Source organism: Gymnoscopelus microlampas (assembly GCF_963454915.1).
Source record: "Gymnoscopelus microlampas genome assembly, chromosome: 23".
NCBI lineage: Eukaryota > Metazoa > Chordata > Actinopteri > Myctophiformes > Myctophidae > Gymnoscopelus > Gymnoscopelus microlampas.
Window position 1 is genome coordinate 29555481 of NC_139960.1, and position 25195 is coordinate 29580675.

A 25195-nucleotide genomic window follows, 5' to 3' on the forward strand; every position below is an offset into this window, starting at 1 on the left:
ACACACACACACACACACACACACACACACACACACACACATCAGGTGATATCTGGGACAGGTGCATATGTGTGGGTGGGGGGGGCGCAATTCACAGACAAACAGGCAGGGGAGAGATAAAGAGAAGAGAGACTGCGAGAGAGAGATAAAGGGAGGGGGGTCACAGAGAGAGAGAGAGAGAGAGAGAGAGAGAGAGAGAGAGAGAGAGAGAGAGCAACAGAAGGGGAAAAGAGAGATGGAAAAGGTGAGAGATACGTAGATGAAGATCGAGTGAAACGGATGGGAGGAGATAAGGAGATACCGAGTGCAACATCCAGAGAGAGAGAGAGATACTGAGAGAGAGAGATACTGAGAGAGAGAGAGAGAGATACTGAGAAAAATGAATTACATGCAAGAAAGATAGGAAACGAGGAATTGGTTGGCTGAAGAGGATACTGGAGAGGAGACGAGAGGAGACGAGACGAGTGGTGGTCAGTTAAGGCACCTCTGAAAGCCTCACTCTTGACAATCTCTCCACCTTTGACCTATTTGTATTTTCTCTCCCTCTCGTCTCTCTACTGTGACATCTCAATCTCTTTCTTTGTCTTTCCGTCTGTCTGCCTGCCTTGACCTCACCATCTCGCAAAGCATCATGAGAATCGGCCTGCAGTTGTCCTGCCCTGGGCAGCCATAGGTTAGCCTTAGTTGGTAGAGAGGTCGTCTGGTAATCAGAAAGGTACCGGTTTGCCTCCCGGCTCGCCCACATAGATCTACTTGCCGAAGTGTCCCTGAGCAAGACACTGAAAGCCTAACAGATCCCCCCAAACCCCGAGCGCCCATCATAACCATCTGAGAAGCCATCAGCTGGGTGAAGTCGTACTTACTAAATTTCCCCTGTGGGATTGACGAGGGTCTCTCCCCTTCCCCTTCCCTGCAAGCCAATCCATTCTAATGAATACATGATTTGTACTTCTCTGAAAAACACGTGAAAATAGCAGATCTACAAGCAAATTGGAAGTGATGAAATTGTAACTGGAAAATGATAACATTTAATGGGTTCATATTATCATATAACAATGATTATCAGAATATAATAAAATGTAATAAACGTTTTGTTTTATCCGACAAATATCACTTACAGCAGCTTTAACAGCTACTGTTTTGCCGTGGCCTTCGCTGTGCTGTGTTGTTGTCGTCCTTTTGTTAACACGCACAATTCACACTTCACACTTCACACTTCATCAAGTACAGAACAGCATTCTGGCAGTCAGCTCAACAACACAGTGTTATTTTTAATCTACCTGGGGGGGGGGGGGGGGGGTCTGTCTAAAGAAATCAGTCACCCCAAATCAGGGTTACATTTAAGTTTTTGAACCAAGTGACCTGGCTGGGGTCAACAACCCACAAGGGAAGTCATTTACACTGTGAACCGGAATGGAACCAAAAGTCCTCTGTACTGCTTCACAAGTCTGGTCACACTCTGACACCTGACCAAAAAAACACACGCACACATACACACCGCTGCTACATTTTTGCGGGCAGACCGAGAGCAGTGTTGCCAGGTCTGCTTATTATAAGTGAGTTTGGGCTTGTTTTTCTGTAAAGTCGCTTGTAAACATTGGTAGTCGCGGGTTTTTATGGGCTTCTTCCTAAAGTGTGGTTGCTTATTTGGGCTTGCTGTCTAATGTTGTTTAAATCAATGTTCATGTCAAGGACCCACAGATTAATATGTATTTGTCCATTTTGTACATCTAGGCAGGGTTGGCGAAAGGGCCTTTCTGTGTGGAGTTTGCATGTTCTCCCCGTGACTTTGTTGACCTGTTTGACTGTACAGTGCTAGACAATGTTAGAATATCAATTTCTAATTAACGGAGTAACTATATTGAACGTATCTTGCCAAAATTAGCGTTACAAAGTAACTACACAACCCAAATCTCTCCCAAAGTGTCATTTTACTTTCAAGTGGTAAAAACGATCATGAATAATGCATCAAGGTCCTTGCCATTTTGTCCCGAGGTAGCATAACATGCCTCACACTTCATTATCCATCAATAATACATTAATGACATCACTGGCTTCACATCCGAGAGAGCCACTATAACTGGCCCCTTTATTAGCTCGTCATTAATAATGAATTAAGTACATTGTCCATTGTCTGCTTTTATCAACCTGGATAAACGGGGTGAGCAGAGGACAGTGTTGATGTACTAATGTTTATAGCGGGGGCGGGGGGGGGCTCGGGGTCATCACATCGCACTGGGTCACACACACAAGCACAATCAATTCTACACTTCCTGTATAATCGATGCGTGCGGGCAGGCCTAGATACAACCGCAGGATACATAAGTGGTCAGGGCCAGTGTTGGGCCTTGTTTCTCCTTTAGAACCAGTGGTTCCCCAACATTTTCATGTCAAGGACCATCACATTATAATGTATCTGGCTGCGGGCCACCATCTGAAAATATGTTGTGCCTGGGCCCCCAAGATTTGTGTTGTAAGCTACATTTCCGCCAATCACAGCCATTGTCACCCCGAATGGCCTCTGTTTATGAAAATGGCATGTCAGTCAGTCATTTCTTTCTTTTTTTTAAACTACCTCTACCGTATTATCGCAAGCACACACACACACACACACACACACACACACACACACACACACACACACACACACACACACACACACACACACACACACACACACACACACACACACACACACACACACACACACACACACACACACACACACACACACACACACACACACACACACACACACACCTCCTGCCTTCCCCGCTGCAGTGGTGCTACTGATCATTGTGTCTGCTGAATTCCTAATAGGACGCATCCCATTAACCTCTCTCTCTAGCTCTCTCTCTCTCTGGGATCACAGATTGATTACGACCATGGGGAAACCACAGTTCTGCCACACCACACCACAGGGTCAGGCCACAACACATTCCACATCCTTTATGGAAAATAGATTGTAAAATGTATTCAAATGGGGTAAACACGAAGACAAGCTCCATAGCTTCCCGATGACTTTCTATTGATGAGAATCAGAGAAGACTGTTGATTAATTAACAACTTGCCACCTATTTTAAACTATCACAATCACAATGTTCTGCGGAAATAGCCAATCTATAAGCTCACAATGTGTTGCATTGCGACGCGTTGTAGGAAACAACAGGAGAGATTTTGGGATACTGTCAGGCAGCAAAGTCATCGTTTAGGGCTACCCGGGGCTGTGTCAGTCCCGGCCACAAATCTTTGAAGCCAATTACAGTATGGAATATCAAAAGGCTGTTTGATGGTCATTGTCACATGACCATTGTACTTAATTTGGAGCAACAAACAGGTTGCAGCACTTGTGGTGAACCCTATGCGTCAATGGGTCTTTTTTCCTTCTGGCCTGGCGAAGTCAATAAACAAAACTAATGTGCCTGTGTTTCTGAACGCACGCATGCATGCATGCACGTGTATCTTTGGATAATGTCTGCTGTTGTGAGTTGGGAAAGGTTTAGGCTAAGTAGGTACTGTGAAAGAAATAGACCCATTTTCATTGGCAATGTACATTTTACATCCCTTTGCATGGTTTCCCCCATGAAAATTAAATCTGTGCTTGTGAGTTCATCTGTCTTTCTTCCATCATTTAGTGTTCCACAGTAAATAGAGCATGCCATGATGCAATTGACCAAACCAACGTGCCTGTCGCCGCCAGCCCGTTTCTCTGGTCCTCAAGATCAGGTCCCAGAGCCTGTTTTTTTTGTCATAACAGTGGCTATTATTGCCAGCGTGAATCATTCACTGCAGAGGAGGACAGTCATCATACAGTAGCCTATGTCACGTGTCCGTGTAGATTTATTCAATCCCAACAAGACGAACGTGCCTGTCAGTCAGTCGCACTATGTCTAGCTTTCTTGCTTTCTCTATTGCCCTCTCTAGCGGTGTCTATGTACTGCACATGCCTTTGTGAATGTGAGTATTATGTGCCTATTTACATGCATGTGCGTGTGAGCAAGCTTGCCATAGGTGAAGATGTGTGTGATGAGCACATGAAGAATCGCAAGCTGGTAGGCGTCGGATCACCACGCCCACTTAACTCCTCCTTCCTCTGCCCTCCCCCCCATGCTCTCCTCCCCTATACATTACCCTGGGGGCAGGGGAGCTTACTGCATCAGTGAATCGGGGGGTATAATGGTGGAATGAGCCACAAAACCCCCCGCCCCACCCGCCCCAAAACGACCAGGCACCCACCCGCCCCAAAACAACCTGCTAATCCCCTGCGGAGGGGGCGCACGTCCCGCCCCGGCAATGATCCCCCGTCTCTGACACGCGCCAGCAGCCCCCCCCCGTACCACTACAACCAACCATGCCGATCACCCCCACCCCCAACCCCTAGCGACATCTATCCCAAACCCCAGGAGAGAATGGGCGGTGGGGGTGGGGGTGAAAAGCACATCAGTCTGCCAAGCAAAGAGCAGTCCCTGAACCGCCACTCCAGCCTGTGCAGCGGAGAGACGGAACATTCCATCGGGGGCATTTGTTCTGTTCCGCAAATTATCTGATGCTGATCAAGGTTATTTTCCACATTGGTTAAATGGAAGGGGTGGTGGGGGGGTGGAGACTGGAGAGGTGCTGCTAAATCAAACTCATCTGATGCTTATTTGGGGAATTCAAAGTGCACGCTCACCCAAATTCAAGCTCATTAATGCAGTTTAATTATGTGTCGAAATGATGACAGGCAATGACACGGTTGATTGGCTGTATCAAAGGGGCCTTAATGAGGGAGAAAGGCCCCTCTCTGTCTCTCTCTCTCCGTGGTTGTGGTTAATGATTTAAAACTATTATTTACTATAAACACAGGGACAAATCGTGGCCTGCCTTCCCTGTTCAACGGCCGGGGCCTGGAGTGTCTTTCGCAACAGATTACCCAGTGTCTATTTCTGCTCCGAACAGACTCCCTCGTGTAGGTGTGTCATTCTGTCTTCTTCTGCTGTGTCACTCCATCTCCGCAGCTCCCATCTTATCATGCCTTCCTCAATGTCTCTCTCTCTCTCTCTCTCTCTCTCTCTCTGCTAATCTCATCTCTTTTTTTTTTTCATTCTCCCACGGGCCCATTAGCTCCTTTGATCTTACAGAAAATTACTGCAATATGATATGAGATTCCACCACTGACTGCATGACCCAAGACGAGTCAAAACCTGAAACGCCCCCTGCCTACATCCAACTTCCCCACCAACAAGCCCATTTGGGATATATCAAGATATTAAGATTATAATTTTAGCTTAATTTAGAACAGGAAAGTGTAGATATGGGGGGCTGAGGGCAGAGAAGGTTAAGACAAGCAACACATAGGTCTCCAGACAAAATCAAACCGGGGACAGCACTGTCAAATCGGCTACCAGCGGAGCCCAGGAATCAAGATATTAACATCAGTAAATCAATCTCACCTCCGCCTCCTCTTCTCGCTTCAGGTTAAAACCTATGTAATCACTCCAGCAGCTGGAGCTAATGGGCGCCTTAACACCTACTCGGTAACATATATATTCATATTTCATCAAATGGCACTGGGGGCCCTGCCTTGTCCTTGAGTCTGCTCTGTCGGTGTAAGGCAAACCAAACATCAAATGCCTGGACCTACCAATTAAGACAGTGAGACGCTCCGTGTCTCATCTTGGGAGTCTTTGGCCAGAGATCAAATGTTCTCAGCACAATCCAAAGGGACTCTGAGGCCTTTTAGCTCACCAGCCCAGACATCATGCGAAAGCAGGGGGTGAAATATTCACTTGAAAGCACCTCGAGAACGCATTTAAAATGGCCGACAGAGGGTACCGGTCATATCAATAATTAGGTATCACATCAATATTGCTATGGGCATACTCATTAAAAGACCCAACATGAGGCGCACACCCCCACACAGAGGAGTGAGAAACCACGTGAATGGTCACGAAGATCTCGTTTCTAAAGAGCAGATTTAGCTCTGTTTTAATGACCATTTCAAGAGTCTTCTTTCTTTCTTTCCGGCAGATTTCTGGAAGGGCAACAGCTGTTCCCTGTGAGCATGAATAATTCAGGGTGACAGTTCATGTTGAACTCTGACCCCATCGGATGGATCAATGGTCATTTAATGATCATTAGCAGGCTATAGTTATTTTTGATATTCGAGTTTGATTTTTATTATTATGATTATGATTCTCACTATGATTATGAATATGATTATTGTTATTAATTTACATAATAATAATACATTTTATAAACATGTCATTTCTAAGGAATCTCAAAGTGCAAAGTATGCCTGCTATTTTGACAGCAATTAACGGAACACTGGTCTTACACATGGCTAGTTATAACATAAATTACTTATCAAACACATTAATCACAGCATTGCCGGCTCGGAAGGAGCAATGTGTGTGGTTACATTATGTCTACCTTTTGAACACAAAATCAATTATGCACAGCCGCCACGGATGACTTGTTCCCAGATCTAAAACACTTCCCTCCAAAACACTACATACATTTGCCACAAAGATCTGTCTCCAATGCACCGCAAGTATAGGGACACCAGCAAACACAACTGGCGGTGTTCGCAGGTGTGAAGCCAGCAGGCCATTGTGTCCTTGTTACTGCAATAGTAATCTCTCAAGACAAGATTCCGCAGCCGTGGCAGGTTTTCTTTTTGCCAGAATGCTGCATAGGAACTACTACTACTGGTTGCCCTGTTCAGCGGGGGGGGAGAACAGAGTGTTCCTCTGAACGTGTTACGCTCTCCATGGTGAAACTCCTCCCTGCCAGCTAAAAAGAAGAGGCTGACTCCATGTGTATCAGAAGAGCCGGCCCGGCGCTAGCCGACAACAATGGGGGGGAGGGGCGGGTACGTAAGTACGGGGGCGTGCGTGATTTCTTTTTAATTATTTATTTTTACCGACAGCAGCTGAGTGCTTGTCATGTCCGTCTGACCGTTTATCAGTCCCTCCTGGTACACACAACACAACTGACCACTTTCTTAATACACTGAGGAAGGCTTGACGCCGAAACGCTATTCATTAAAAGGTGCCAGAAGGTTTGTTTTTTAACTGGCAGTCTTGACTTAGGGGGCAAGATGGTCCAGTTGAGCTCCCCCCCACCCCCCCCCCCCCCCCCGTGACGCCGGGGCTGCAGAAGACTCGTGTACACCATCCACAGGATAGCTGTGTGGGATGGCAGTGACAGCGACAACACACACGAGAGGGAAAAATTGCAAAATCGGGGAGAAAATGTAAACAAAAACAGACGCGTGAAGCGATGGAAGGAGTACGCAACTCCCTGAGATGCAGAGAATGCATGATCACGAGTCATGACGGAGGGTGACTCTCTCACAGCGTGGGGTTTGGACATGTTGACTGGGGTCCCCCGGGGTTCTATACTTGGTCTGCTCTTTTTCCCCCCCTCTACACCAAATATCTTCACCAAATGTTTGCCCCATGAATACGGACGCTACACCAATCACTCACACACTCAAAGTCCCATCCATCCAAAAACGACTTCCTAAATCAGTTACTTCCTTAAGAGAGTGTGTGTGTATGTGCATATGTATGTGTCTGTCTGTCTGTCTGTCTGTCTGTCTGTCTGTCTGTCTGCATGCGTGAGTGCATGTCCTGTAGCCTGAATTGCACAACAAGGGAAAAGGACTTCCTCTGTACTGCCAGGTCAGGTGATGAGGTTGAATGTCACAACCCTCTAAATCACAGCCAATTATGGGTTTTATTGTTCTCATTGAGAAAACGATAAAGACCCTTAATCCAATTAACAAAGTCCCTCTAATACTTTGGGGTTAGATTGGCAATCTGGTAACTCTGCATTGCAAAGTGAACTTTGAGGGGATGGACCTCAGCTGAATTAATTAATTCCAAATCAAATCAAAATAGCCATGGATCTTAGCCAGGCTTGTCTCTATAAGCTCTTGTATCATTTAAATAACTTATTTAACAAGATCAAAGGTTGGGTTTTAGCACTCAACTTGACAGGGGAGGAAGGGAAACAAGCCATTGCAGGGGGAAAAATAAATTAGCCAACCCAGAAGCTGAGCAGAAGTCAGAAGAATTGTGACACAGAACAGGGGGCCAGAGGCTCAATTCTGGTTCACTGCACAGTAAAGTCCTCAGTGAGGAGGACTTACGGGACCCTTACGGGCCCATTTGATTTCATTTGTACACTTTCAGAGTTAACCCATTAAAACAGGGAAAGCATCCGTGTCATTTTTGCATTGGCTATATTCAAAAAGAGCAGATATACAAGCTCACAGTGCGTCTCTTCGTGCCGCGCTGCGAGCTTGTACATCTGGTATTTTTGAAAAATCTTGAAAAAAAGTGTGACAAGTACTGATTTAGAAGGCATTTGTAGAATCAGCCTCAGGTCTCAATGGGTTAAATTAACACAGGACCTTACAGTGTGTGTTTTGGTCCCTCAGGTCATGCGGTGGTGAGGTAGTGGCCCACAGTTATGGATAATAAACAATATTTACAGGCTCTTGCATCAGGCTACTACTACCCTGGAAAATATTTTCTCAGCAGCAGAGAAACGAGAAGTAAGCAGGGTTGGCTATCAGAGTGTGTCAGGGGGTTGGATATAGACCATCAGAGAGAGAGAGAGAGAGAGAGAGAGAGAGAGAGAGAGAGAGAGAGAGAGAGAGAGAGAGAGAGAGGGAGAGGGAGAGAGAGAGAGAGAATTGTAGCCTACATAATGTGTCAGTTTTGATTGGTTCTATTTGACACTTGCTTTGGCAACGTAAACATTTTTTGTCATGCCAATAAAGCTCCTTTGAATTGAATTGAGAGAGAGCGACAGGGAGAGAGAGAGAGAGAGAGAGAAAGAAAGAGAGACAGAGAAAGAGAGACAGAGAGAGAGAGAGAAGCCCCAGCATCTCTTGGGACTATATGAGACATTTAAGCCGCCCCTCTGTGGTTGCATCTCAATGAGTCTGTTTTGTTTTTTTGCTGGTGGAGAGGAAGGAACGCACTGAGGAATTTCTACCAAAGAACAGTGTATTCCACACGTTTGTCTTGTGTCGTTGTTGTCATTGTTTGTCAGACTTGACCGATTTGTCTCCACAGCCAATAGGACTGGAAACAATGCGCGGTAGAACACTCATCATCTCCATAGGCTAAACCAGTGGTTCCCAAACTTTTTGGCTCAGGACCCAAACTAGTGAAAATAGCAGATGTACAAGCTCACCACGTTGTACTGTTGTATCTGCTTTGAGGGGGGTGTATGGATTTATGACACGTTTTTTTTTTTTTTTTTTTTTGAAAATCTTTTGAAACAATAGGCTATATATATATATAATATTTTTAATGTAAGGGTATTTTATCCTGACCCATACAAATGGCTCCGCGACCCACATATGGGTCCCGACCAACTGTTTGGGAAACAGTGGGCTAACCACTCTAAGGTCTTCTATACACCGATATCCACACAAATAGCCAAAGGAAAAAATAAACACTGTCCATTTCCAAAACAATCCTGATATAGCCTATGAGTTCTAGCTCTACGACGATCCTTTCTTTCGAAGAAACCACACAGAATGTGCATCATATAGCCTAGAGACTGTTAGTTCAGCCCCTGACAGACAGACACTGATTACTGAAGGTGAAAGAGAGAGGTATTTGTTTTTCTTGAAATCACACACGCGCTAATAACAAAATGCCATGAGCCCATGGGCGCACGGAGCGCACAATACGATATTGTGGGGAGAGAGAGGAGAGAAGTCAAAATCTAAATGTGTTCAATTAACGAATCACGGGGGGTCAGAGAGAGATATTAAATCCAAGCTTCATAATCATATCCATCCATGTGCTGATTAAAAAAAAACAAATTAAAAAAATAATAATAATAATATTAAACAATTACACCCCAGACCTGTGATCTTTATAAAGATAATAATAGCCTAATATCGCTCACTGTAACAATAACAATGATGTGCATTGTTGTGCACGCTCCTCTTAGACCCGCTACATTACCCATCCATTCCATACAAACACAGGAGAGGAGCACAGTTCTGACGCGTAACAAATAAAGGAGCAATATGAACTCACCGACGCCGTATTTCTCGTTTTCGGTCGGTATCCACATGTTTCACGATGGGTTCATGGAAGCGAGTGGTTTTCGTCGGTGCCGTTGAAACGCACTCTATTGAATCCTATTGCATTCCGTTCCTCCGTATGGTCTGCGGTGGTGGTGGTATAGTAGGACTAGTCATTGTTTAGCTTCATACAGATACAGGCAGGGGGAGAAACAGCGCTGCTCGGCTGTCTGTCTGTGCTGAGCTCGTAGTGGCACAGACTAGAGACGGAGGAGCGCCAGCGTAGCAGAGCGCACAACACACACACATACACACACACACACACACACACACACACACACACACACACACACACGATACACATTCACACACATACACATTCGCACACATTTACAGTGCCGCAACGCATTCTGGGATTTGTAGTAGTAAAACTGTGACGTAACCCTAACCCTATAACGTCTCTGGTCATGACGCTTTTGTACATGGCGTGTGCTAAAGCCTCGAGATAACCATAGAGGAGATAACAGGAGGAATTGATATAGCCTTGAACAAATGTAGGCTATTAGGGCGGGAGAAAGAAAGAAAGTGTAGCTGCCATCATATATTCATTTCATAAATTAAGTTCATTTTATTATAAATAAGTTAAGAAGTTCATTAATGACTTTGTTTTGTTTTTTTGCATGGCATGGACCATGCCTTAATTAATAACCCTATTTGCTCGAGCAAATAGGCCTTAATAAAGTTGTCACGGTAGGCCCCATAGTATGCCTACACATAACACATAGCCAATGAAATAAAGGTTTCACCAGTAGGCTAAAAAGCCTATTTCTGTGTGTCAACACTCACCTTAAAACATATCCGCTTCTTTCTGTTTTCTTCTCTGAAGCCGATTTATTCTGTTGATTCGTCCAAGGTTTAGGCTATCTAACTTTCTTTTGACAAGAGTGACAGCTCGAGCCAGAGCGAATTCCCGCCTTCATGAACATAATGCATCGACGGCGAGTGCCGCTTGCAAAAAAATGTACAAACTCACAACTCATCAAATCGTGATCTACAGGTCTACTACAAGTACAACGCCTCACTGAGACGTTGTACTTGTAGTAGACCTGTAGATCTGTTCGTTTTTGGAAACCCCAGCCCCACACAACCATGTGTCAGGCACTGTGATTATATGATCTATTAATTTTTTTCTCCAAATACCATAATTCTGTTTTAGCTTCATTCAGGTTAAAGTGCACTGGAGTACTAAAAAATTGTATTAATATTATTTTCCATGTTGTCATCATTCTCTCCGCCAGGAGAGTTTGTTTTCACTTTCTGAAACTGGGACTAACATTGGTCAAGCCTCACGTGACACGTGACAATACGGTGAAATAGTGTGATCCGATTGGCTAGTGACGTATAGCGGCCTATAAAATACATGTGTCACTTTGAAAGTGTCTGTGCCACTTTCAAAGTGAGGTAAGACAGTTCCAACAATCCTGCATGCAAAGCAGATACTTTAATTAAGCTAAAGCCTCTCTAGATGGGAAGGCCTCGATCCTACAAATGCTTAGTTAACAGCTAAGCGCCCAAGCCAGCGAGCATGATTTCGAGTTGACATGGCTGAGAAATGGACAGATAGGACACTTACACAGACAGGACGGATAGGACACTTATACAGACAGGAGGGATAGGACACTTATACAGACAGGACGGATAGGACACTTATACAGATAGAACATTCCCAACATTCCCAACACAAGTCTTCTGGCGGAGAGTTGTGCTCCGAGGAGCACTTTTTCTAGTTATTATTATTATTACTATTATTAAATATTAGTATTTATGTCATATCACAAGAAAAGGACAATGTCCCATTTTCAGCCAGGCCAGTCTGGCTGGCCAATCAGCTTATCAGCTGGCCTTTGCTGGTCTGTCCGACCATCTGACCAGCTACAACAAGCTACAACAGCTGGTAAGCTGGTCTTTGCAGGTCAGTCCAGCTTAGTTTAGTATAGCTCGAGCTGGGCGACCCGCCATACCAAGCTGACAAAACCAGCAAGACCAGCCTGACCAGCTTGTCCAGCCTGGCAAACTACCCAAGACCCTGGACCAGCAGCTAAAACCAGCAACCACCATCAGCTATTTTTTGCATTTTTTTTTTCCAGCAGGGTTGTACAGTGATGTGATGTATACTATGTTTGTATTGTACCTTTACCTCACATTAATTACAATTATAATTAAGCAGATATGAGGGGTCAGTCAGTGTCTTGATCAAAGGCACATTGACAGGACAGAGACACCATGGGGAACAAACTTTCAATGTTTTCATTTGGGTAAAAGAAAGGGGGGGGCAGCCATAGACTACGCTGACAGCCTAATACAAAGAGAAAGATATAGGGGGATGTACGCTGTATGTAGATATTTTACTGTGGAATACATTAAATTCTACTTGAGCTACACATTTTAAGCAGACAGTGGCTGCTTGAAACTGGGGTACAAGAAAGCAAGGGGAGACACACACATACACACGCGCGTTCTACTGGGACGATTTCATGAAAAATACATGAGGGTGCGGGGGGGGCGGGGGGGGTTCCAAGGACTGGAGGGTGTTCCACAGCAAGAAAGTACAAAGTACAGTGTGAGTGTGTGTGTGTGGGGGGGGGGGGGGGGGGGACATTTTTTGTGTGAGGCGTGTGCAGCCACTAAATGCCAGGCATTAATATTTTCTATGTATGGTCCTGAACTCATTTATTTCCTAGTGCGAGGCTCACACAGTGCAAACCTGGAAGACAAAGCATCCAGCACAGTAAATAGGATAATACATCCACAGAGCTTTTAAAAAGGTGCTGAATTAAAGTATCGCTACCACCCCGCCCACACCTGATTTTACATTGTACATTGCTGGTTTGCAGTGGCGGCCTTTGCTATGTTTCACCCGTTTCAATGGAAACGGGCCCCGAACCTCAGGGCCCCCCCCCTCCTTTTTTTCTTTTTTAATGAATTAATATTTTTTGACTCGCATCCCAGTCCGGGGCCCGCCTCGGGGTGGCCGACGTCCAAGAATTTCATGCAAGAAGAGGATGTAGATCTGATTAAATCAGGGCTCAGCTCAAGTGAATCATGTGAGTGAGTTGTTTTAGCTGTCTGTCCATGGTGGAAGTGCAAATAGTCTAATTAATTTAGTTCGAAAATGCGTCATTATGGATTATGGAAGCACACCAACGTCAGTACACAATTTCTTTAAAAAAAAAATCCGGGGACCGCCAGCGGTTCAAATGGACAATTAGAGGTCTGTAAATCCAAGAGGGTTATCTCTGGGACCCCAATCTACACTCACACTGTACAATCCAGTGTTAATTTAACTCAGTGTGTACACTCTCAGAGTTACAAACCCATAAGGGTCCATTTTGACCCTTGGCGGTAGTCATGTCGGACCCGACATATCATTGGTCCTTAAGGTCACTGTCCAACACATCTTAGCAGATAGCATGTTAAATGATTGATTGGATGTATCCACAGAAGCATAATGGACACACGTATACGTCAAATGTCAAACATCTGACAACAGTTATACCTTTTGTCAGATGTTTGACATCTGACAATTCATCTCTTGTGGTTCTGATGCAATAATTCTGAAATAAAAAAATATTAAACACAAGATGTCTAATGGAGTATACTAGCGTAGCTTCATATGGCCAGTCTGTGACCGCCAATCGTTTATGACATATGATATGATATATGACTGCATATTTTGGCAAGGATTCAGACTGCATTCCACTACCATTCACTTCCTCATAGATGGCTTGGCACTGAAAGAGTCTAGTCAATAATCCCATCTGTGCCCTAATGTGGAGAATCCAAGCCCCATCGACTGCCTTTACTATAAAAAACATATATATATAATGGTATACAGTACAATGGTCTAAGTGGCTGAGGGGAACGATGAGCTGTTGGTCCATGGTTTGGCAGACTGGGGGGTCATCTGAAGGACCAGTGCTGGTTCAGGTCTGCAACATTACAGTTGTCCATCTGAATCTGGCCTCCTTTCAGCTGTAAACATCTTCCACTGCTGGGGTTCTTCAGAAGCTGCTCCTCTGTAAAAACCCACTCCTGTTGTGGTGCCAAACTGGTACCCATTCCCTTCCGCTGGCAGAGCTCGATCTTCACCTGCCCCGGCTGGGGTGTCGCATGGAGACACAACTGCTTCCTAATGTTGTGACGCAGCTCCTTGTGAGAGGTGTATTCAAAGTACTGGTTTCCTCCCATGCCGTGACACTGGTACATGATCAATGGTTTGCCTCCCTGATTTTTCTGGCCCACATCCAAGCAGGTGTGGGATCCTGAGTTCTCAATTGCTCCAAATTTAACAGGAGAAAGATCTGGAACAAAGGCTTCTGGGTAAACTGTGTTGAGGTACCAGGTGAAGTTATTGCACTGCAACCTCTCTCTGAGTTTCACACGTTCAGAGATGTCGCCAAACTCTTTTGTGCTGGCCATCTTGGCAGCATTTTTGTTATGACGGTAGAAGATCTCCTTATAGTCATCCATCCAGACCTCGGCCAGCCGCACCTTGTTGCGAGTGATCTCTGTGCCCTTGGGGAAAGTGTGGGGGCTCTTGCTGCGGAAGACATGGCCCACCACAGAACAAGGAATGATCTCTAACTGACCCCCACACTGCCACACCCTGAATGACATCTCCACATTCTCACCACCCCAGATCTCCATCTGGTCGTCATAGGTTCCAATGTGCTCAAAATACTTCTTGGAGATGGCGAAGATTCCACCGGCGAAGGCCGGTGTTTTGACGGGGTAGGTCTTATCCTCGTGTTTCTTGTCATCGGGGATCCCCTCCCAGCCAAAGTTCAGACTCCAGTCAAACATGCCACGTTGCATGCCATGACCGTTGACCACAGGCTTGTGGAATCGGAACGTGTCTAGGAATATAGTGTGGATCGCTGGACTGACCACTGCAGTGCGCTCTTCCATGATACGAGCCAGCAGGGGCTCCAGCCAGCCATGGAAACACTCGCAGTGTGAATCTAGGAAGGTGAGGACTTGACCCTGAGCCACACTGGCCCCCAGCAGCCTGGCTGTAATGAGGCCTTTCCTCTCTGGCTGTCTCACCACGCGGACAATGTTAAACTGGAGGATGAACTCTTCCAAAGGCAGCTTAAGGTGCTCGGCATCGCTTGCGTCGTCCACCAGTATGATCTCTGTAAGCAAGGCAGCAGGGGATGTGTGCAGAACACTGAAGACTGTCCTGAGGAGGGTGGACCAGGCCTCGTTGTGAAAGACAATAATTACACTGGTGGTTGGTAAAGGATGACAGAACTTTTGCTTCACACACTCTGGAGACCGAGTGTCATCGCCAAGGCTGCGGCTCAGGGAGATGCGATCACTGGCGAACTGGTTGAAGCAGTGTCTGGTCATGCCTTGCTCTTTCGCAATCAACTCTTCTGGGGTCATGTGTTCCTTGTGAAAGGCCTTGCCATCGGCCCCAGGGCTCTGGGGGTCCTGCAGTGGTCTCTCCAGTGCGGGCTTTAGCTCATCCTGGCTGTAGAACCCAGAGGGGCAGCCTTTGATCTTGGGCTGCTCTTGGTCCACAATCCTCTCGAGAAACACCACTGCCACCATAAACAGAGTCGCTCCCAAGAGAACAAACTTCAGGTGGGACATGCACCGGCGCCGGAAGAAACGCATGGTTCTGGATGGATGTCACAATCTAACCTCAAATCCTGATTTGTATGACAGAGACCTGTGGCTCCACTGCTTATTTGCTTGAGTGGAGAAACAAATGTATTGTATGTCCTCAAACAATGCTGTGTGTCCGTCCCTGGGTATTCTTGCAAAGCACTAGTGTACAAAGAAAAAGTCAGGAAGCTCAATCCCCAAATAACTGTTTCATTTAGCTTTCTGTTGAGAATTTATAATCTCTGATGCACATATCGGCAAGACTGACATCATACTTATGACATCAAGACATCATATTAATGATGTCATGACCATGTTTTTTAGTATCTGTACTTTAGTTGAGTATTTTAATTTTTGGATACTTTTTGAGACTTTCACTCTGCTATATTTCAAATACATAATTATGTTGTAATTTTGACTAATTTCTCAAAAAGTATGAATCAACCACTTAAGCCCTATTTCAAATATAGTGAAAATAGCAGATCTACAAGCTTGTAGATCTTTCCTAATGACACCCGAGTCCTTCTGGGCAAAGCTGTGCAGAATGTGTGCTCAGCCAGCAGTTGCTCTCTGTGTCAAACATTCCTTGTACCTCAGATCTTCATCCTCAAAAACAAACATATTTGTCCCAGTGATGGTGGTGAGTGACAATCGCTGGTAATAAATAATGTGTGGTATATAACTACTGATTGAAATGCATGTGGAATCAAAAGTTACAGGTGCATACAGACATGCTTGTGTAATCATTGCGTGCAGGATATTTAGTTCATCAAAACCTTTCATCTGAAGGCAGACAGTGATACTCATTTTCAAATAAAGAGCTCTCTCATGTTTCAGGGCCTCTTCTTAGAACAGAAAGAAACAATGTATTGTTTAAGGCATGTGAAACAGTTTTTTGGTTGTTTTTTTCTTTTTTTTTTACGTGAGAAAGGTTTTGCATCCTAAAGTCTAAAGAGAAAAGTTGACAGTGACAACATAACATTCAAAGAATGGAAATAGAACTATGCCTTCATCCTACCCAGTTTCATCAATGCAAAGCCATTTCTGTCCATATCCTATCTATGTGGGACTGCCAGTCTGATTTTGTAAATGATTTACAAAATAATTTGCCGGCTAGTTATTGTCGCTGACGAGCAGTTCTGGCCCACATGCTGCCTGTTGCCTATTATATACTTTGGTATGCTCCACCAACGCACTTGTCACAGAGATATTATAGTTGGGTGTGCAATGTCCCATTTAGTAATCGATAATTAATAAACATGTCAACACTGAAAATATAATTATTTGCGAGACAGGGTTGTGTTCTGTTCATTGATTGAAAAATATTGACAACTTCTTGGTAAAATAAATGATTTTATTATACAAACAACTATTACATTACATTACAGTCATTTAGCAGACGCTTTTATCCAAAGCGACTTACAATAAGTGCATTCAACATAGGTAGTGAACGAAAACTACTAATCACCAGAAGTGCATTTTCAGCAAAAACAAGCAACCAAGAGTATGCCTAGCGCTAGGGGTGTGCCGATATATCGTCCCGCGATATATCGCGATACGTTTTCGCGACGATATGTACAGTATCGTTTTGGAAAAAAAATATATAGTTTTGGAAAAAAACAATCATAATAATCAGGCATGCAAACGGCCCCGAAGTGAAAAGAGTGACAACATGTTTTTTTTTCGGGTCAGGTGTCATACTATTTGGATTCAAAACGGCTATTGTAGCTGAAAAGCTACAAGTTTGCATGTCTGAATAATGCAAAAACAGAATTATTTGTTTGCATTTTCTTTTTTTCTCCTCCATATATTTTCATAATAAAAAAAGTGCGTATCGTATCGTATCGAAATCGTATCGAAGTTGTGAGCCAAATATCGTATCGTATCGTTTCGTGAAATTAGTGTATCGGCACACCCCTACCTAGCGCTAAGGTAAAAGTGCAATATATCAGCTACCTATTTCCTTAAACAGATGAGACAAAATAGAGAAATCAAATGAGCAGGAGCTAAAACAAATAATTGTATCGACTAAACAAGATCCAATAAAACAATACAACAATAAAACAAGCGTTCGTAAAACTAGTTAACAACAAGTAGGCCAGGCAAAGAGGAAGGGTAGTGTTTCCTGAAGAGGTGGGTTTTCAGCCTGCGGCGAAAGATGGGCAGTGACTCTGCTGTCCTGACATCAGTGGGAAGTTCATTCCACCACTGTGGGGCCAGAACAGAAGAAAGTGTGACCGTGTGGATCGGCCAGCACTATCCTACCAAAATCATACTCTAAAATAATGAAAATAAGTGGTAAATGCAGTTAAAGGAACATAATAATTCACTCATAATCAATAAATGAAAGCATATATTTGTCTAATTACTTGATATGATGAAGACATCAATGCATTAATTAATTTACCTAAATAATATATTTGCCTCCATTTTTAATGGGTTATTTCAATTGGCGACTGTCGTCCAATGTGACTACTTGGTAAAAGTGGTCCACTTCACCTGCCCCACCCCCATTCCCATACAGCCATGTTTTCTCTCAATACAACGATGGGGGTAATGGGATTTGGTGACGTGTAGGGGGCTGTGGGAAACGTCACAATGCTCTCTCTGCTCTCTATGTATGAATTAATTATGAGCCAGGAGAGCAACGGAAGGAGGAAAACCCCATGGATGCCTGCATCCACTGTGACGATAGGCAAATAAATAATTAAGAAAACAAATAAATATGTGTCCCATTATAGTTGTTGTCGTTGGGGTATTGGCCAAGTATATTTCACACCAATGCATTCTCACTGCCAAGCCGTCATATATTGACCCTTGGTCAACGTACTGTTCTGTGTCCCATATTGATGAGCATGGAACATTTACTATAGGCCTACTCTGCCATGGGTATGCAACTCGAACTGCGCTGAGTCAGTAGAAGCAGACATCGCACCACTCTGTGTGGGAACTTGCTCCGATAGTGCCTTGCTCAGGCACGCCTTGTTTTAAGTTTGGATTTAAAGTGTTTTCAATGTTTGTAACCACTGCTCTATATATTTAGTTGACCAAATTCCCAAGGGCACTATACTAGCCTATAGGCCCCCTACAGTTTTCGCTCTACACTAAATAGCCGATCTACAAGCTCACAGCTACAAGCTCACAACACATGTTCTGATCTCGTAGATGTGCTATGGGGACGGTTCAAGTAGTTAATAGCGTTTTCAATGTTGAGTCTGTATACATGATCCGCATTATGCGTCACGTGATGCCGACTACGGTGAAAAGCTCAAAGAGTATACCTTTAGACCAAGTGTCAGTATCCGTGAGGTGTAGTATTTTGACGTCACCAGTATCGGAATGATGTAGCAGATTTTTAACCACTTCCATCCTGGGGTCCCTATTATGGGCATGGCGTTATATCAATAGTTTTCAAAAGTAGCTGATCTACAAGCTCACACTGATTACTGATGTTTTGACAGATAATTTGTTAAAAAAAAAACGTTTTAACCTATAACAGACTAAGCATCTTTTAACAGTAACAGATAAAAGCCCCTATAGGCTACAGCCGCTCCGCTGTATAGGGGCGGGGTGTGCCAACCACTCCCGTAGGTTCCCAAATCACGCGTCACTGACAGATGGCAGTGAATCTACTGGGGGAGTGGTTAGGGGTGGAGTTAACCAGCTATTGTTCACACCCATTGTCCATGTAGGTGAAACAGTTTTCCAGGGAAGGATGCATCACTTCCCCAACTCCAACCTTCCAAGGACAAAACTCTCCAGGCTCGCTGCATCGCCTGTGCCGGGATCCTGGGTGATGCGCTATGCCGGGGGGGTTGCGAGGGTCTTTGAAGACGAGTGATGGAAAAGGGAGGTTTGATGTGAAGGGATGTGTGACTGGAGACAGGGTCAGAGGTGACATATCTGTTCGCTGGCCATCCTGGGAATGGATTACCATGCTATATGGGGGACAGGGGACGTGAGTCACCCAGCATACTGTATCTGCTGTCTGCACCATGGAGCTGGATGTTCTTTCCTTCCTTCCTTCTTTCTTTCTGTCTTTCTTCTTTTCTTTCTTTCTTTCTCCTGATTCCCAAACTATTCTAGTTCCTTGGCAGTGCCAACTCCTACCGTTGGTGTAAGGGAGAGCACAGACAACCATGTGTCCCCTCCGATACACACACAGTTCTCTATTGCACGGGACGGGAGACGCACACGCACACACGATCCGTGAATTTATAGACTGATGACATTCCCCCTCCCTTCCTTGAAACCTTTTCCCTTCCTCTCTTTCTTCTCTCTCTGTCTCCATCTTTATCTCCCTTCCCCTTCCTTCCCTCCCCTCCCCTTCCCTCTCCCTCATCTACCAGGAGGAGGAGGAAGAAGCACAGAAGGCATTCTGTGCTTCTTCCTCCTCCTCCTCCTCCTCTTCTTCACCTCCTCCTCTGTGGGTTTGCTGTGGGTTTCATCAGAAGAGGCCATATGTCAGGCTGCAGGATGGAGGGGATGACGGAGAGGAGGCGCAGAAGAGATGGTCACTGCCACAGACAGACGAGGGCCGCCAACCCAGATGGTGGGTTGGTTCCTGCGCGGAACCAACCCACCCACCCACCCACCCATAGCCTCTTTTCATCTCTGGCCAGAGTATGAATCCAGCAGCTCTGGTTGGAGAGTGAACCAAAACACAGTTACCAAAGAAAATCTGTAAATCAGTGGTTCTCAAACATTTTCATGTCAAGACCCCAAAACTGATTTGGCAGCGGACCCCCATTTGAAAAGATGTTGGGCTAGGGACCCCCATAAGAGAAGATTTGTGTTGTCAAAAGATCTTTGAAAATGACATTTTATACATTTGAAAACTTGTGAAATGGGGCATTCTGCATAATGAGTATATGTTCTACTTTAGGTACTTTAAGTCCATTTTCATACCAATACTTATGTACCTTTACTCAAGTAAATTTTGAATTCCGGACTTTAGCTTGACTATTTCTTCATTGTAGTATTGATACTTTTACTTAAGTAAAGAAATGTAGTACTTTTTCCACCACTACCAGGAAGTGCAGGTCGGACGTAGGGCGTTTTGGGGGGGGCTCACGCACACATATATCCCACCCACTCTCACGCAGCAGGCAATATCCTCTCCTGCAAACAGGAGACCATACATCTAAATATAGCCATGTGAATATGGGCCGTAAACTGCTGCCATGACAAAAGAGACAACACTCTGTTATATATGGCACCGTTGTTGGGACTGGCTTTCGCTTCCCAGTTGCCTATGAGGGAATTTCATCTGGAAACTGGGTGGTCGTGGTGGTTGCTTGGCCTTAATTACTTTGCTGCTCCTAGACGATGCATTTATAGCATTGGCATATGTGCACACGGCTTAGCAAGGGGATTAGCCATTTGCTCTTTTCTATGCCTTGTGTTATGTCTGTATTAGGATATAATCCGTCCATAAAAGTTATTTTCATGTACATACGGTTCCACCACACTTGAATAGATACCCACTTTTACGCACACATAAACATATGCACACGTGCGCACGTATCGGTATGCTCACACACACTTTCACACTAAAGCATGTGTCTGCAATGCAGACGCGTGTACAAGACCGACAGTATATTAATTGCCAGATCACAGAGGCCGGAATTACACATCAGTGAGAAAGAGAGTATACGAATGTAATGGATTGTTGTCAAAGTCTGTGGGAGAGAGATAAGGAAAAAATACTATTAATGTAAAATACATACAGTACGTGCAGTATGTGACAATATGGACATTATGGATAATATGACCATCATAGCTTAAGATTAAATGTATTTTATCCCAGCCCAGATTTCATGTAGAAATGCACATTTGAAATCCTGGCTTCTTATTCCACTTAATAGGGAACTTCCACTTTATAGATTATGCTTTATGATGTCTAGTCTGTCATTTGAAATAGCAGATGTTTTATTGTGCAGTGGAAATGTTAGTTTATGAACCACAGTTTGCTGCTGGTATAATGATAGTAGCATATCAGTGTGACTTTGTTTATTCATTTATTTTACTCCCCTCTCCGTAGGGCTTTCACTTCAAAACCTTGTTTTGGCTGGGTGTATAAATAGAACATTTCCCCATCTCCCTCCTTAAGCTTGGCATCAACGTAACAGATACGCCAAGGACGTGTTTTTTTCACACAGGCATGACATGAAAAGCCTGGATATATGGATCATGTGCACCACAAAATGTACGTTGTAACCTACGAGTGCTTGCCGTCAGTGAATCAGACAAGTGCAAAGCATGTCGTTTTACTCTCCTCCACCTCCTTCTCCACACTTATCTCCTTCACTTGCGTCTCTGATACATGGGAAGCGTTTAAGATCATAAGAGTCTCGCAAGTCACCGTGGGAGAGCTGCCTCTGAGTTTCTTTTCATGTGTCGTTAATGTACCGCTGTGACATCAGAAGACGATCTAAATCTTTCAAAGTGACAAAGTTTTTTCAATATGAAATTCTTAGAGTGTTGCTGAAACACAAAGGCCTCGAGATCCCACGTGGCTTGAAACTGAGTCTCATTCAAGACAGGCATTAGTAATAAGGGGAGGGGAGGGGAGGTAGACAGAAAGCTGAGAGGGAGACAGTGTATGGGGAGATAGACAGGAAAGCTGAGATGAAGGCAAACATAAGGGGGACATACCGAATAGGTGAGACAGTATAGAGAGAGAGAGCACAGAATAATTGTAATCCTAGACCAGATGTACACGTGGGTCCAAATAGTGGGCCCAATTACTGTAAAGCAGAATTGTAAAGGACGCAAGCTAAATTCAAGTCTTAATCACATTTGTTTGTCAGCGTACAAACAGGAGAAAACCTGTGAAATCTTCCTCAATATTCCTTTCATTTTTACACAAAACTTGAGCACGCGGTATCCAAACATATAGGCCACATAGTACTTGTGCAAAATACACTCACGCAATCAATACACAACAACGCTGGATTATGGTTATGATGCATTTTGTGGGAATGGGCATCCAGCTCTTCCCAAAGAAGTTATCCTCCTTCTGGATGACTGTATCTGTCAACAAGTTGAGATGAATCCTTGTCGATCTGTGCCCTCGTTCACCACCCGCCAACACAAAGAACATGTTCACCCTCAGTCCTTCAAGACCTCATGGCACGCACGCACGCACGCTATTTATGTTATGTTTCTCTGCTTGGGTCTTACTCATCTCAGTAGAACCACAGATGACTGGTAATTGCACCAGCCCGTCCTAAAGTGTTGTTTGCTGCTCTCGTCTGGGAAGGGGGGAGGGGCTGCTCTGCATCAGACCGGTGGTTCCGTGGGCGTTGCCGTATAGAGCTGCCTGTGCCCCGCCAAGCGTTATACCAGTAACTACAGCCCACACACCTAGTCTCTTGTAATAATCGGACAAAATGCTGCAACATCACTGTACAGTGTACAATCACCTTCCCTTGAGCCCTGGCGAGCCCCTAATTATTTCTGTTTGTATATGACGTGCTCGGTGGCATGGACACAACAAGGTGCAGGCTATGATTAACTCGCTAACCCTAATACCCTAAAAACATACTGGCACCGTTTTAACTGCCGTTAGTCATCCCGGCGGACTGAAATAACACTGGCCTCGGATGCACAGACGCAACCACTTAAACTCTCCACACGTGACCTCTGGGCTCTGTTCTTGGTTCGCTCTTTGTTCCCTCTACACCGAACCTCCTTTGCCAAAAATAGCCGATCCAAAAGCTCACATCGTATCACATCATGACACGTTGTGAGCCTGAAGATCTGCTATTTTCGGCGAATGTTCAAGTGGTTAACCACTTCAGCCCTATGCGTCGTCATATGACAAATAGCGAAGAGGTGCTATTTATTTATGTTTTGTTAAAAGAAATCACCTACGACATGCAGGGTGAAAGCGGTTAATCGGCAGTCTCAGTAGTAGACTGAGTATCTCAAGTACAAATTTGACTGAGCAACCTTCACTTAAGTAATAATATTTGACCAGGGGTATCTCGTCTCTGTCGGGTGGAAACCTCATATGTCCAAAACTGTTACTTTTCAGGCTTTAAAATTCAAAAATAGCAAAAGTAGCAGATCGACAAGCTCCAAACGCGTTTCTTCGCGCCGCGTTTCATGCTCGCGAATGTGCTACTTTTGTGTGACGCTGTAGTATGATTGAGAAGGGCAAAAAAACATGTACGGAGAATATTGAGTTAAAAGGTTTCTGCCCGACATCAAAGATCTATACTTTGACGTACTGAGGTACTGGGGTTGAGCACTGTCCACCACTGAACGCATCCATGTGTGAGCAGTGAGCGAGCACACGCGTGGCAGCAGTATCGAGTAGCTGAGGCCTGTCAGCGCCGTCAGCGGGGAGGACAGATGACAACGGGGCGAGTCGACGGAATTGTAAATCACCACAGGACATGTGACAGCCAGGATTTGCTGCCCGCCGAAGATCTGACGGGGACACTCGCAGGTCTCGCGGTACACATGAATAAATATAGAAGTGACATACTGCTGCGGTGCACATTTGAAAAATGTCCAATTCCGCACAGGCCCGAAGCCATGTTTTCATGATGTGCTCTCGTGCAGATGTCTTTGCAGTGACAACACAACACCATTGCGTAACCCCCCTCACAGTTCCCTTGAATGGATGGAGCATTTATTTTATTTTATTTATTTTTTGCTTGGGCTTCATGTGCGTTTTTCCCCTTCTTCATATGAATGAAAGGATGAGGAAAATCCTCCCAAGTCAGGATATTCTCTTGATCCTCGTATTGAATAGAACAGGGAATGTTGCTTTAGGTTCAAAGCTAGCCATATGGAAGTGACTGTTGACAACATCGCTGGTATAGTCTCGTGCTGAACCACTTGAACCCTATAGCATCCCTATTCGGGGGGAACATTCGCCGGAAATAACAGAACTATAAGCTCACAATGATGCGTCGCAAACACGACACGCTGTGAGCTGGTAGATCGGCTATTTTTCGGCAAAGAGATTTTGTGCAGAGGGGAAAAAGAGCGGGCCAAGTACAGAGCCGATCCCGGTCCACTGAGTATTAGCTTACTAGGTATAGAGGGTTTAAGTGTTAATGTATTCTTTCTTAACTTTGTGTGGCACACTAGGAATAGCCAATGTACAAGCTCACAACGCACCGCATCCTGAGTGTATTTGTGTGTGTGCGTGTGCGCATGCGCGTGCAGCGAGGCAGAGATGAAAGGCAGCTGTGAACGGATGTGCCATGGCACAGTGGGAGAGACACGAGGCTGTATTGTGATAACCTACTGACTGGGGGGGGGGGGTGTGGGGGGGGTGATGCCCTCTCTGAGTGTCGGACTGGCTACCCGGCTAAACCGGTACACTACGGCATGCGTCTCTGCTGGGACACGTACGTGTACACGATGGATGCCAGTGGGAGTCCATAGGCAATGCTGCGCGTTGAAATAGACAAAGAGGGAGTGAGGAGAGACAGAGAAGTTGGGGGGGGGGGGATGCTGAAA

The 25195-nt window shown here is 44.8% G+C and overlaps 2 protein-coding genes across 4 annotated transcripts in view; both read right to left on the minus strand.

The window, feature by feature from the left end:
- dock4b (dedicator of cytokinesis 4b) overlaps positions 1–10259 on the minus strand; it is a 315514-nt gene extending 305255 nt beyond the window's left edge. For all 3 annotated transcript variants that reach the window (XM_084049385.1, XM_084049386.1, XM_084049384.1), the window contains exon 1: positions 10053–10259. In XM_084049385.1, the coding sequence (XP_083905511.1) occupies positions 10053–10089 (37 nt within the window). In that variant the 5' untranslated portion in view covers positions 10090–10259. The remainder of the gene's footprint in view (positions 1–10052) is intronic.
- Positions 10260–13999: 3740 nt separating this feature from the next.
- LOC311039612 (polypeptide N-acetylgalactosaminyltransferase 6-like) lies at positions 14000–15721 on the minus strand (the record flags this gene model as incomplete). Its single annotated transcript, XM_084049551.1, has 1 exon — positions 14000–15721. The coding sequence occupies one exon, from the start codon at positions 15719–15721 to the stop codon at positions 14000–14002; it is 1722 nt and encodes a 573-aa protein (XP_083905677.1).
- Between the last annotated feature and the right edge of the window lie 9474 nt (positions 15722–25195).